We start from the raw sequence: 11260 nt of genomic DNA, 5'->3' as shown, positions 1-11260 counted from the left end.
CACCCCGACCCCACCTGGAACCCCTGGGGCTCCCTGTGCCCCCGCCCCTTCCCGACCTGGCATCCTTCCCCTCTGACCAAGGTCCTAAGCTCCGTCAGAGCCCCGAGGCGCGTTTCACCGGACGGACGCCACCTGTGGCCACCCTCCCCGGGGGGCCCCCAGGGCCTGGCCGCGGCAGGGCCCGAGGGGCTGGACCTGAGCGCCGAAGAGTGGCCCCCACAGTCCTCCGTCTGCCCCCGGAACCCGCTCCAGGGAGGGCCCGGGCCCGTCCCTCTGGGGACCCGTGTCCTTGGTCCTGGGCCCCGGCGGGAGGGGCTCAGCGGGACGACGCTGTCCCCGCCCGGGGTGTCTCGGGGCTGCCGGCATGGGCCACCTGGCTCCTGGGGGTCCCCCACTCTGTGCTCCCTCACGGGTGGGCCTACCTGCACGCCTGGCCTGGCCCGACCGAGATCCGGCCTCCCACACACGGCGGTCCCGGCGTCTCCCACGCCTCCGAGGCGGAAGTCGGCGCTCGTCACATCCGGACCCCATAGGAAGGGGTCCCCTCGGGCTGACAGCACGTCGGGCGGACATGGGTTCCGGGGTGGGCTACGTGGGGGCAGGAGAGGGGAGCGGGCAGGCCGGGGGTCCCCCGGTCCTCCCTGGGCTCCTCACCTGGACCCCGCCCGGCAAGGTTGGGGCCCCGCCCCCGGCACCCCGCTGAGCCCGTGCCCGTGCACCTCACACATAGGCTCGCAGCCTGCCCCCCGCCTTCCCTGACACGGAGGCAGAGACTGGAGTCTGGCAGTGTCGCCACCCAGCTTGCCGGTGACCAGCTGCACAGAGGCAATCACGGGGACCCTCTGGTCACCCCAGCCCCCCGCCCCCGGGCCGGGGGCATTTCCACTGCAGTGCTCGCCCCGGGGGCCGCACCCCCCTCACCCTGCCTCCGCTTCTTCTGCGGGTCTCCGCGCACCCCTCCCCACCTTCCTGCCAGGACTGCGGCTGCTAGACACGGTCCCCTATGGCTGGGACGTGTCCTGCTTCTCCTCGTGTCCTCACTGCTCACCCACAGGGCCTTCCAGAGAGCAGAGCTCAGCCCAGCTCTGGGAATCAAGGAGCCAGTGAGCAGGGCTCCCTCTGTGCTGGGAGGACGTTTCCCCCGCCTTTCTGGAAGAACCAGGCCAATGGACGAGCACGCGTGTGTGCGCGTGCTTGCCTTTGGCATTTGCACAATGATGGCCGGGAAGGCATCAGAAGCAAGAACCAACAAACTTTTATTTCTCCAGCTTCTGACCCCCGTCCCCTGCTTGTTCCATTCTGTCGCCTTTCCAGCCCATCCCTAGGCCAATGCCCTGTGATTTCGGTCCAGAGACCAAACAAGTAGGCAAGGTGTCCAGGCTGGTGTCCAGGACATGACAAAACTCTTTTTTTCTTAAAGGTATTTATTTATTTATTTTTTTGAGAAAGAGCACACACAGAGGGAGAGAGACAAGCAGAGTCTCCACTGAGCAGGGAGCCCAATGTGGGGTTCGATCCCAGGATCCTGAGATCATGACCTGAGCCGATGGCACATGCTTAACCAACAGAGGACCCAGGCGCCCCCAGAACATGACAAAACTCTTAACTCTTGACCTGGGTACGGACAAATGCTGCAGGGTGGATGTCACTCACACACTCCGCCGCTGAAACGGATGAAACCTTCTATGGCAAGGAACCCCAGAGGACAGCTTCCTGAAGGACACCAAGCTCTGGATGTGGGAGTCATCCCAGGGAACAACCACCCCCACCCTCAGGAGGCTCCTTGCCCTGCTTTCTTCCCCCAACCCTCCCTGGCCCTGCACTCCTTAAAACGCCCAGGGCTCTGTCTTCACGCACACACACAAACACACACAGGGAAGGACCAACAAGCGGCCTCACCTCAAGCCCAGCATCCTGGAGGAGAAGCTGCCGACCCCACCAAAGCCTGGAAAAGGGCCTGGCGGACGCCGGGGCTCAGGCCCCCTCTTCCTCATCTCTCACAGCCCCTTCAGACAGGGCCAGGGAGGAAGCCGGCTGCCCGAGATTGAACCGGAGGAAATACCCCAGCATTTGCCACTTGCTGGTTTCGGCGTGGGCCCTGGGACCCCACAGGAACTCGTAGCGGGCAGGGTCGCTGCCGGGCACCTGCCGGTACTCCACGTACCCTTCCTGCACCCAGACATTGGTGAGGAGCTCCCTGGGCTCCCCATAGATGACGTGCTCCTGGCCGTCATACACCCCCATGACCCCCAGCTCTTCCCACACCTCCTCCTCGGGGACATGGTCGCCCCCCAGGAGGATCAGCCCCAGGAGCACCACTAGGAGGCTGGTCTTGGGCATGCCCTGCTCACCGCTCAGCATCCCATCCCAGGTGAGGCCCAGGACGGGGACCAGGATGTAGGAGTGGTCGCTGGGGTCCACTTCCTTCACATCCACGCCAAAGAGCAGCCGCATGCACTCGGAGGCTCGGCCCAAGATCACGGGGAAGGCGTCCTGGTGTTCCTCGCCGACGATCTCCAGCATCTCTGCCTGGCTGGTCGGCTGCTGGGTGCGATATTTGAGGAGCAGGAAGGCCACCAGGTGGACTGCCTTCATGTGGAGTGTAGTTTCCAGCAGGGGCTGGGCCACTCCCGGCTCCAGCCCGGGGCCGGGCTCCTCCTGGTTGGATGAGCTGGAGCTATCTTCAGACGGGCTCCAGGGAGTGGCTGCCCCGGCACTGGGGGAGGGGCAGGCACTCACCGAGCTCTGGGGAGGACTCTGGAACCCAGCAGCAGACCCCTCCTCCGAGGGGACCAGAAACAGGGCAGAGCAGGAGACAGATGGGGCGGTGGACTGGGAGGAGGAGGAGGTGGAGAAGGAGGAGGGGGCGCATGGGGCCTCCTCCTCCCCAGCCCCGGACAGCTGTGCCTCCAGCAGGCCCTGGGCCGGGCCGGGGTCTTCCTCCACCTTCCCGAGCTCACTCCTCTGACCCAGGGGCATGGCGTTTGTGTCGGGCTGAACCTGAAGAAAGATGTGGGACGGCTCCTCAGGGCGCAGCCCGGGCAGCAGAGGCCTGAAGTCCCGGAGCTGACAGTGCGCTGCGTCGGGCTTGGGTGCTGAGGGCTCCCCTCTGGGCTGGGATGGGCGAGCCCCTGGCCCCATGCTCAGAGCACGTACCTCACCTTGACCACTGGCACTCACCTGCACCTCCCCTGCTCTGGGACCTTAGAGGCTCCTGCCTCAGACCTAGGCCTCAACGCTGAGTTCCTGAAGCCCCTGGAGGACAAGAGGAGGAGTCACTTCAGGGTGCAGACACAGAGCACGGCACACGGGGCCCAGTGGGGCAGGAGGGCTGGGGCGGACTCTGTGAGGTCCCCACCAGTCCAAGCTGGGCGCTCCCCTCCTTGGCCTCTCAGGGGACTGCTATTTCCCCTGGCAGGGCCTGGGCCCCCCTCCCGCAGCCTGAGGCCAAAGGGTCACAGCAAGACCACGCAGCCCTGAGACTCCACAGAAGGTAAGCGAGGGGGCCCACATGTGCCCACGCCTGCCAAAGGTCTAAGGGCTCGTCACGGAACCCCAGGGATGGCCAAGCTCGGGGTTCCATCGGTGCCGGGATGGGCGCACCTCTCCGTCTATACCCTGACCCCACGGAAGGCCTGGGAAAACTCCCTGTGTTGACCTGAGGCCACCCTCCTGGTGCCGAGGCCTCATCTCTGGGAGACACCAGAAGGAAAAGTCAGGAGAAAGAACTTGGCCCACCGATCGCCCGTCTCCCCATGGCTGACGGAAGCGGCAGGGTAGGCCTGGGCCCTGAGGATCCTGCTGTGGGAGGCATGCCCTCATTTCTCATCTCCCCCCAACAGTCAGGGCCAGACCCAGAGCCAGGGCACCTGCCTCCTCTGCTACCTGAGTCCAGACCCTCAGGCCCTGGCCCTCCCCATCCTGAGAGGAGGGATCTGGAGAGGAGGAGGGACTCAGCCTGACAGGCCCCACCCAGGGTTCCCAGGGCCGCCAGGTAGGGGCTGGACAGATTCCTGGGCCATCACCTCCTTGTCCCGAGGGGTGGGTTGGGAGTCACTCACTCCTCCCTCGGGTGCCCCCACGTTGACTCTTGGCAGGAGCAGGGACTCCTGTGTGTCTCACTTCCCTGAGAGCTCCGAGAGGAGGGTGAGGAGACAACAGTCCACGCCCTCCCCTGCACCCCTCCCAATTCACGAAGAGCTGAGATCGGGGTTGGCCCCTCTGTCCTGGGGCGGGGGTCCACTCTTTGTCCTCAAGGTGCTCATGTTTACTTTCAGCAGGACCTGGAACTATCCCTTCTTCTAACCACAGGATGCATCCTGCAGGCCAAGGCCACCATCTTTGTGAGACCCAGAGGAGAAAGTGGGGCGCTTACTTTTCTTGACACCTGGCCTGGCCTCGCAGGACTGACCACCGGGGCAGGACTTCATTTGGGTCCCCTATGTCTGGGTGGGTGTCTGCTCAGTGCTCCCTCAGGGTCTTGGGACTCCACCCTCTGCTGACCTGAGGCCACACTCCTCAGACCAAGGCTCACCTCCTTCAGACCCTGGGTGCAGACGTCAGGAAACACTTCAGCTGCTCCCCCCACCTTGGGGGACATGGAAGAAGGAGCCCAAGGGCAACAAAATCATTGTCTGTTTCAGGCTCTACGGTCTTCAGCTCTCAGCCTGCATCCCTCCTGGACTCCAACAAGACCTGGGGCCCTGCCCTCTGCTGTCCCGAGTCCTTTCCCCTCTGACCGCCCCGCACATCCCTGAGAGCCAAGGCCAAATTCGGAGGTGCGACTCAGGCGGACAGCTGCTCAAGGGCCTCCCATCGATGACTCTGTTCTGGGGTCCAGGGTGCCCTCAGTTCTCCCTGAGTGTTCTCACCTGGATTCCAGCAGGATCTGAGCCCTCCCTGCTGCTGACCTGAGGATCCGCCTCTTACCCCAACCCCCGGCCTCTCTGAGACCCGGATGTGGATGTCTCGACGCGCCACTCGTCCTCCTCCCGCTCAGGGGCCTCCCAGGACTGACTCTGTTCTGGGGTCCAGGGTCCCTCATGTCCTCCCGCCGGGTCCTCACATGCAGTCCCGTCAGCTCCTGACCCCCCGTTTTTTAAACCAGGCCCCCAGCCTCTGTCAGAACTGGATGCGGACGTCCTGACACACTGCCTGTGGACTTGGCACCAACAGGCCTACCGGGGCTGACAGCAGGGGCAGGCTTCAGTGCGTTGTCCCTGTTCTGGAGTCCAGGTCCCTCCCTGAGTCCTCCCTCAGGGATCTCAACAGGAGCCGCAGCACATCTGCTGATCCTCTCTCTGCTGTCCCCAGGCCTGTTGCCTCAGACCAAAGCCTCACTGCCCTGAGAGCCACGGGCAAAGACTGTGGCCACCACATCACGCTACAAAGTCCAGGGATTCCCTGAGAGGGGTTCCTTCGGGTCCCTTAGCCCTATCCTCTGTTCCCCATCCGGACTCCCTGGATGGCCCGTGCCCTCATCCCTGCTCCTGAGGGCCACTCCTTACAACAAGCTCTCAGTGTCTCTGGGACCCAGAGCAGAAGGCAGGACGTGCCTCATGTCAGCGTTGTCCCACCCTGGGGCCTCCCAGGACTGATTCCCTACTGGGTCCAGGGTCCCTCGTTCCTCCCTCTGGTTCCCACCTTGACTCCTGACAGAACCTGGGCGCTCCTCCCCCCTCCCCCCGCCCCCCCCCCCCCCCCCGCGCCTGCCAACTAGAGACCCTGCTCCTTACACCAGACCTCCTGGCTCTCTGAGACCCCGAACCTGAAGTCGGGACTCACTTCGCATGCCCACGCCCCCCAGAGATCTTCCTGGACAGACACTATGGCCCAACCTCTGTGAGATCTCCTCTGTCCTCCCTCAGAGTTCATACCTTGACTCGGGTTATCGCCTGGGCCCTCTTCTCTGCCCACCTGAGGGAGGCCCTGCTCCTTCTGCCAAGGCCCCCAGTGTCTCTGAGACCCGGATGCGGAAGTCCGGACTCACCACGTGCTCCCATCCCCCCGCAACGGACCTTCCCTGACTGACGCTCTGCGGGGGTCCGGGGACCCTCAGTCCTCCCTCCGCATCCTCAGCGTGAAGCCCAGCAGGACCTGGGCCCGGCCCTCTGCCCGCCTGAGGGAGGCCCTGCTCCTTCCGCCAAGGCCCCTAGTCTCTCGGGACACCCGGATGCACCAGTCCGGCCGCACTGGCCGCGTGTCCCCATCCCGCCCAGCTGCCGTCCCGGACTCACCCTGGGGCCCGACCTCGGTGAGGTCCCCTCTGTCCTGCGCTCGAGAGTCCCTCGGTCCTGGCCCCGATCGATCCCCACCCCGACCCCACCTGGACCCCCTGGGGCTCCCTGTGCCCCCGCCCCTTCCCGACCTGGCATCCTTCCCCTCTGACCAAGGTCCTAAGCTCCGTCAGAGCCCCGAGGCGCGTTTCACCGGACGGACGCCACCTGTGGCCACCCTCCCCGGGGGGCCCCCAGGGCCTGGCCGCGGCAGGGCCCGAGGGGCTGGACCTGAGCGCCGAAGAGTGGCCCCCACAGTCCTCCGTCTGCCCCCGGAACCCGCTCCAGGGAGGGCCCGGGCCCGTCCCTCTGGGGACCCGTGTCCTTGGTCCTGGGCCCCGGCGGGAGGGGCTCAGCGGGACGACGCTGTCCCCGCCCGGGGTGTCTCGGGGCTGCCGGCATGGGCCACCTGGCTCCTGGGGGTCCCCCCACTCTGTGCTCCCTCACGGGTGGGCCTACCTGCACGCCTGGCCTGGCCCGACCGAGATCCGGCCTCCCACACACGGCGGTCCCGGCGTCTCCCACGCCTCCGAGGCGGAAGTCGGCGCTCGTCACATCCGGACCCCATAGGAAGGGGTCCCCTCGGGCTGACAGCACGTCGGGCGGACATGGGTTCCGGGGTGGGCTACGTGGGGGCAGGAGAGGGGAGCGGGCAGGCCGGGGGTCCCCCGGTCCTCCCTGGGCTCCTCACCTGGACCCCGCCCGGCAAGGTTGGGGCCCCGCCCCCGGCACCCCGCTGAGCCCGTGCCCGTGCACCTCACACATAGGCTCGCAGCCTGCCCCCCGCCTTCCCTGACACGGAGGCAGAGACTGGAGTCTGGCAGTGTCGCCACCCAGCTTGCCGGTGACCAGCTGCACAGAGGCAATCACGGGGACCCTCTGGTCACCCCAGCCCCCCGCCCCCGGGCCGGGGGCATTTCCACTGCAGTGCTCGCCCCGGGGGCCGCACCCCCCTCACCCTGCCTCCGCTTCTTCTGCGGGTCTCCGCGCACCCCTCCCCACCTTCCTGCCAGGACTGCGGCTGCTAGACACGGTCCCCTATGGCTGGGACGTGTCCTGCTTCTCCTCGTGTCCTCACTGCTCACCCACAGGGCCTTCCAGAGAGCAGAGCTCAGCCCAGCTCTGGGAATCAAGGAGCCAGTGAGCAGGGCTCCCTCTGTGCTGGGAGGACGTTTCCCCCGCCTTTCTGGAAGAACCAGGCCAATGGACGAGCACGCGTGTGTGCGCGTGCTTGCCTTTGGCATTTGCACAATGATGGCCGGGAAGGCATCAGAAGCAAGAACCAACAAACTTTTATTTCTCCAGCTTCTGACCCCCGTCCCCTGCTTGTTCCATTCTGTCGCCTTTCCAGCCCATCCCTAGGCCAATGCCCTGTGATTTCGGTCCAGAGACCAAACAAGTAGGCAAGGTGTCCAGGCTGGTGACCAGGACATGACAAAACTCTTTTTTTCTTAAAGGTATTTATTTATTTATTTATTTGAGAAAGAGCACACACAGAGGGAGAGAGACAAGCAGAGTCTCCACTGAGCAGGGAGCCCAATGTGGGGTTCGATCCCAGGATCCTGAGATCATGACCTGAGCCGATGGCACATGCTTAACCAACAGAGGACCCAGGCGCCCCCAGAACATGACAAAACTCTTAACTCTTGAACTGGGTACGGACAAATGCTGCGGGGTGGATGTCACTCACACACTCCGCCGCTGAAACGGATGAAACCTTCTATGGCAAGGAACCCCAGAGGACAGCTTCCTGAAGGACACCAAGCTCTGGATGTGGGAGTCATCCCAGGGAACAACCACCCCCACCCCCAGGAGGTTACTTGCCCTCCTTTCTTCCCCCAACCCTCCCTGGCCCTGCACTCCTTAAAACGCCCAGGGCTCTGTCTTCACGCACACACACAAACACACACAGGGAAGGACCAACAAGCGGCCTCACCTCAAGCCCAGCATCCTGGAGGAGAAGCTGCCGACCCCACCAAAGCCTGGAAAGGGCCTGGCAGACGCGGGGGCTCAGGCCCCCTCTTCCTCATCTCTCACAGCCCCTTCAGACAGGGCCAGGGAGGAAGCCGGCTGCCCGAAATTGACCCGGAGCAAATACTCCAGCATTTGCCACTTGCTGATTTCGGCGTGGGCCCTGGGACCCCACAGGAACTCGTAGCGGGCAGGGTCGCTGCCGGGCACCTGCCGGTACTCCACGTACCCTTCCTGCACCCAGACGTTGGTGAGGAGCTCCCTGGGCTCCCCATAGATGACGTGCTCCTGGCCGTCATACACCCCCATGGCCCCCAGCGCTTCCCACACCTCCTCCTCCGGGGCATGGTCGCCGTCCAGGAGGATAAACCCCAGGAGCACCACCAGGAGGCCGGTTTTGGGCACTTCCTGCTCACTGCTCAGCATCCCATCACAGGTGAGGCCCAGGACGGGGACCAGGATGTAGGAGTGGTCGCCGGGGTCCACTTCCTTCACATCCACGCCAAAGAGCAGCCGCATGCACTCGGAGGCTCGGCCCAAGATCACGGGGAAGGCATCCTGGTCATCCTCGCCGACGATCTCCAGCATCTCTGCCTGGCTGGTCGGCTCCTTGGTGCGATACTTGAGGAGCAGGAACTCCACCAGGTCGACCACCTTCCCCTGGACTACGTTTTGGTGCCCCGGCTGGGCTTCTTCGGGCTCCTCCCCGGTGCTCGACCCCTCCTCATCGGAGCTGCTGGAGCCCTGGTCAGGCTGGCTCTGGGCAGTGGCTGCCGGGGCACTGGGGGAGGGGCAGGCACTCACCGAGCTCTGGGGAGGACTCTGGAACCCAGCAGCAGACCCCTCCTCCGAGGGGACCAGAAACAGGGCAGAGCAGGAGACAGATGGGGCGGTGGACTGGGAGGAGGCGGAGGTGGAGAAGGAGGAGGGGGCGCATGGGGCCTCCTCCTCCCCAGCCCCGGACAGCTGTGCCTCCAGCAGGCCCTGGGCCGGGCCGGGGTCTTCCTCCACCTTCCCGAGCTCACTCCTCTGACCCAGGGGCATGGCGTTTGTGTCGGGCTGAACCTGAAGAAAGATGTGGGACGGCTCCTCAGGGCGCAGCCCGGGCAGCAGAGGCCTGAAGTCCCGGAGCTGACAGTGCGCTGCGTCGGGCTTGGGTGCTGAGGGCTCCCCTCTGGGCTGGGATGGGCGAGCCCCTGGCCCCATGCTCAGAGCACGTACCTCACCTTGACCACTGGCACTCACCTGCACCTCCCCTGCTCTGGGACCTTAGAGGCTCCTGCCTCAGACCTAGGCCTCAACGCTGAGTTCCTGAAGCCCCTGGAGGACAAGAGGAGGAGTCACTTCAGGGTGCAGACACAGAGCACGGCACACGGGGCCCAGTGGGGCAGGAGGGCTGGGGCGGACTCTGTGAGGTCCCCACCAGTCCAAGCTGGGCGCTCCCCTCCTTGGCCTCTCAGGGGACTGCTATTTCCCCTGGCAGGGCCTGGGCCCCCCTCCCGCAGCCTGAGGCCAAAGGGTCACAGCAAGACCACGCAGCCCTGAGACTCCACAGAAGGTAAGCGAGGGGGCCCACATGTGCCCACGCCTGCCAAAGGTCTAAGGGCTCGTCACGGAACCCCAGGGATGGCCAAGCTCGGGGTTCCTTCTGTGCCGGGATGGGCGCACCTCTCCGTCTATACCTTGACCCCACAGAAGGCCTGGGAAAACTCCCTGTGTTGACCTGAGGCCACCCTCTTGGTGCCGAGGCCTCATCTCTGGGAGACACCAGAAGGAAAAGTCAGGAGACATAACTTGGCCCACCGATCGCCTGTCTCCCCATGGCTGACAGAAGCGGCAGGGTAGGCCTGGGCCCAGAGGATCCTGCTGTGGGAGGCATGCTCTCATTTCTCATCTCCCCCCAACAGTCAGGGCCAGACCCAGAGCCAGGGCACCTGCCTCCTCTGCTACCTGAGTCCAGACCCTCAGGCCCTGGCCCTCCCCATCCTGAGAGGAACGATCTGGAGAGAAGGAGGGACTCAGCCTGACAGGCCCCGCCCAGGGTTCCAGGGTCGCCAGGTAGGGGCTGGACAGATTCCTGGGCCATCACTTCCTTGTCCCGAGGGGTGGGTAGGAGTCACTCACTTCTCCCTCGGGTGCCCCCACGTTGACTCTTGGCAGGAGCAGGGACTCCTGTGTGTCTCCAAGGTGGGCTTCCCCAGATGACCTGACCCCGACCTCTCCCAGCGTGGGCCTAACCTCCCTGAGAGCTCCGAGAGGAGGGTGAGGGGCCACCACGTCCTCGTCCACGGCCACGTCTACATCCCCCACACTTAGCCCCTAGCAAGATCCCAAAGGCCTGGCAGTAGGGACCGGCCCCTCTGTCCTGGGGTGGGGATGCTCTTAGAACCCCAGGACGTTAATCCTCTTTCTTCCTGCCAGGGCCTGCCCTTCTTCCAGGTCCCCAAAGTGAGACAGAAGCCATGTGCCCCTCAAACAAAGACCTCAGCTCCCTGAGGACTCCCACCTTCTGGCCCAGGAGACAAGTGAGCCCGCATGCCACTTTGGGCCACCGCTGACCGACCCTGCCTGGATCGGGCACGGCCAGACTCCAGTGCACTGGCTTCTTTGCTGAGATGGGGTGGAGGGGGTACGGCCAGTCCTCCCCCAGGGTCCTCACCCTGACTCCCAACCGGACCTGTGCCCCGCTCCCCCCGACCCCACCCTCCACCCTCACACACACACAGGCCCGCTACACCCCAGGCCCGCTCCTTCTCACCACAGGCCCTCAGTCTCTAACAGCCAGAAGTGGACCTCAGGACAGGAGGCATGGGCTCCTCCTCCACAGGGGCCTCCTCCCTGGCCTGAACGGACTGCGGCCCAGTCAGTCGTCCCTCTAGTCCTCCCCTTCCATCCTGGCAGGCCCGGGGTCAGCCTGGGCAGCCCTGAAGCCTGCTCCTTCCACCCAGACCCCAGGCTCTGGGAGATGTGGCTGGGAAGTCAGGGCACGCCCTGTGTGATCATCTGGCCCCGGG

General features: G+C 64.9%; 1 protein-coding gene across 1 annotated transcript; it reads right to left on the bottom strand.

The window, feature by feature from the left end:
* Positions 1-1974: 1974 nt before the first annotated feature.
* On the bottom strand, positions 1975-9290 carry LOC118541352 (melanoma-associated antigen E1-like). The gene is made up of 5 exons (XM_078065567.1): positions 9211-9290; positions 8326-9027; positions 6735-6900; positions 2900-3000; positions 1975-2716 (listed from the first exon to the last, which is right to left on the bottom strand). Exons 1-5 carry the CDS (start codon positions 9288-9290, stop codon positions 1975-1977), a joined length of 1791 nt encoding a protein of 596 aa, XP_077921693.1.
* Between the last annotated feature and the right edge of the window lie 1970 nt (positions 9291-11260).

The sequence above is a fragment of the Halichoerus grypus genome, unplaced genomic scaffold, assembly GCF_964656455.1.
Source record: "Halichoerus grypus unplaced genomic scaffold, mHalGry1.hap1.1 HAP1_SCAFFOLD_141, whole genome shotgun sequence".
NCBI classification, from domain to species: Eukaryota; Metazoa; Chordata; class Mammalia; order Carnivora; family Phocidae; genus Halichoerus; species Halichoerus grypus.
The sequence above is the reverse complement of the archived record's forward strand: the minus strand, read 5'-3'. Positions and strand labels throughout refer to the sequence as shown.

Excerpts from the sequence above, each read along its gene's own strand:
- LOC118541352 (XM_078065567.1), bottom strand. The coding sequence starts at position 9,290 with ATGCCCCTGGGTCAGAGGAGTGAGCTCGGGAAGGTGGAGGAAGACCCC. Across the intron at positions 9,028-9,210 it reads GGCCTGCTGGAGGCACAGCT|TGCCCCGGCAGCCACTGCCC; the intron begins GTCCGGGGCTGG and ends CCCCTCCCCCAG. Across the intron at positions 6,901-8,325 it reads CCGGCTTCCTCCCTGGCCCT|CCCACCCCGGAACCCATGTC; the intron begins GTCTGAAGGGGC and ends GCCCCCACGTAG.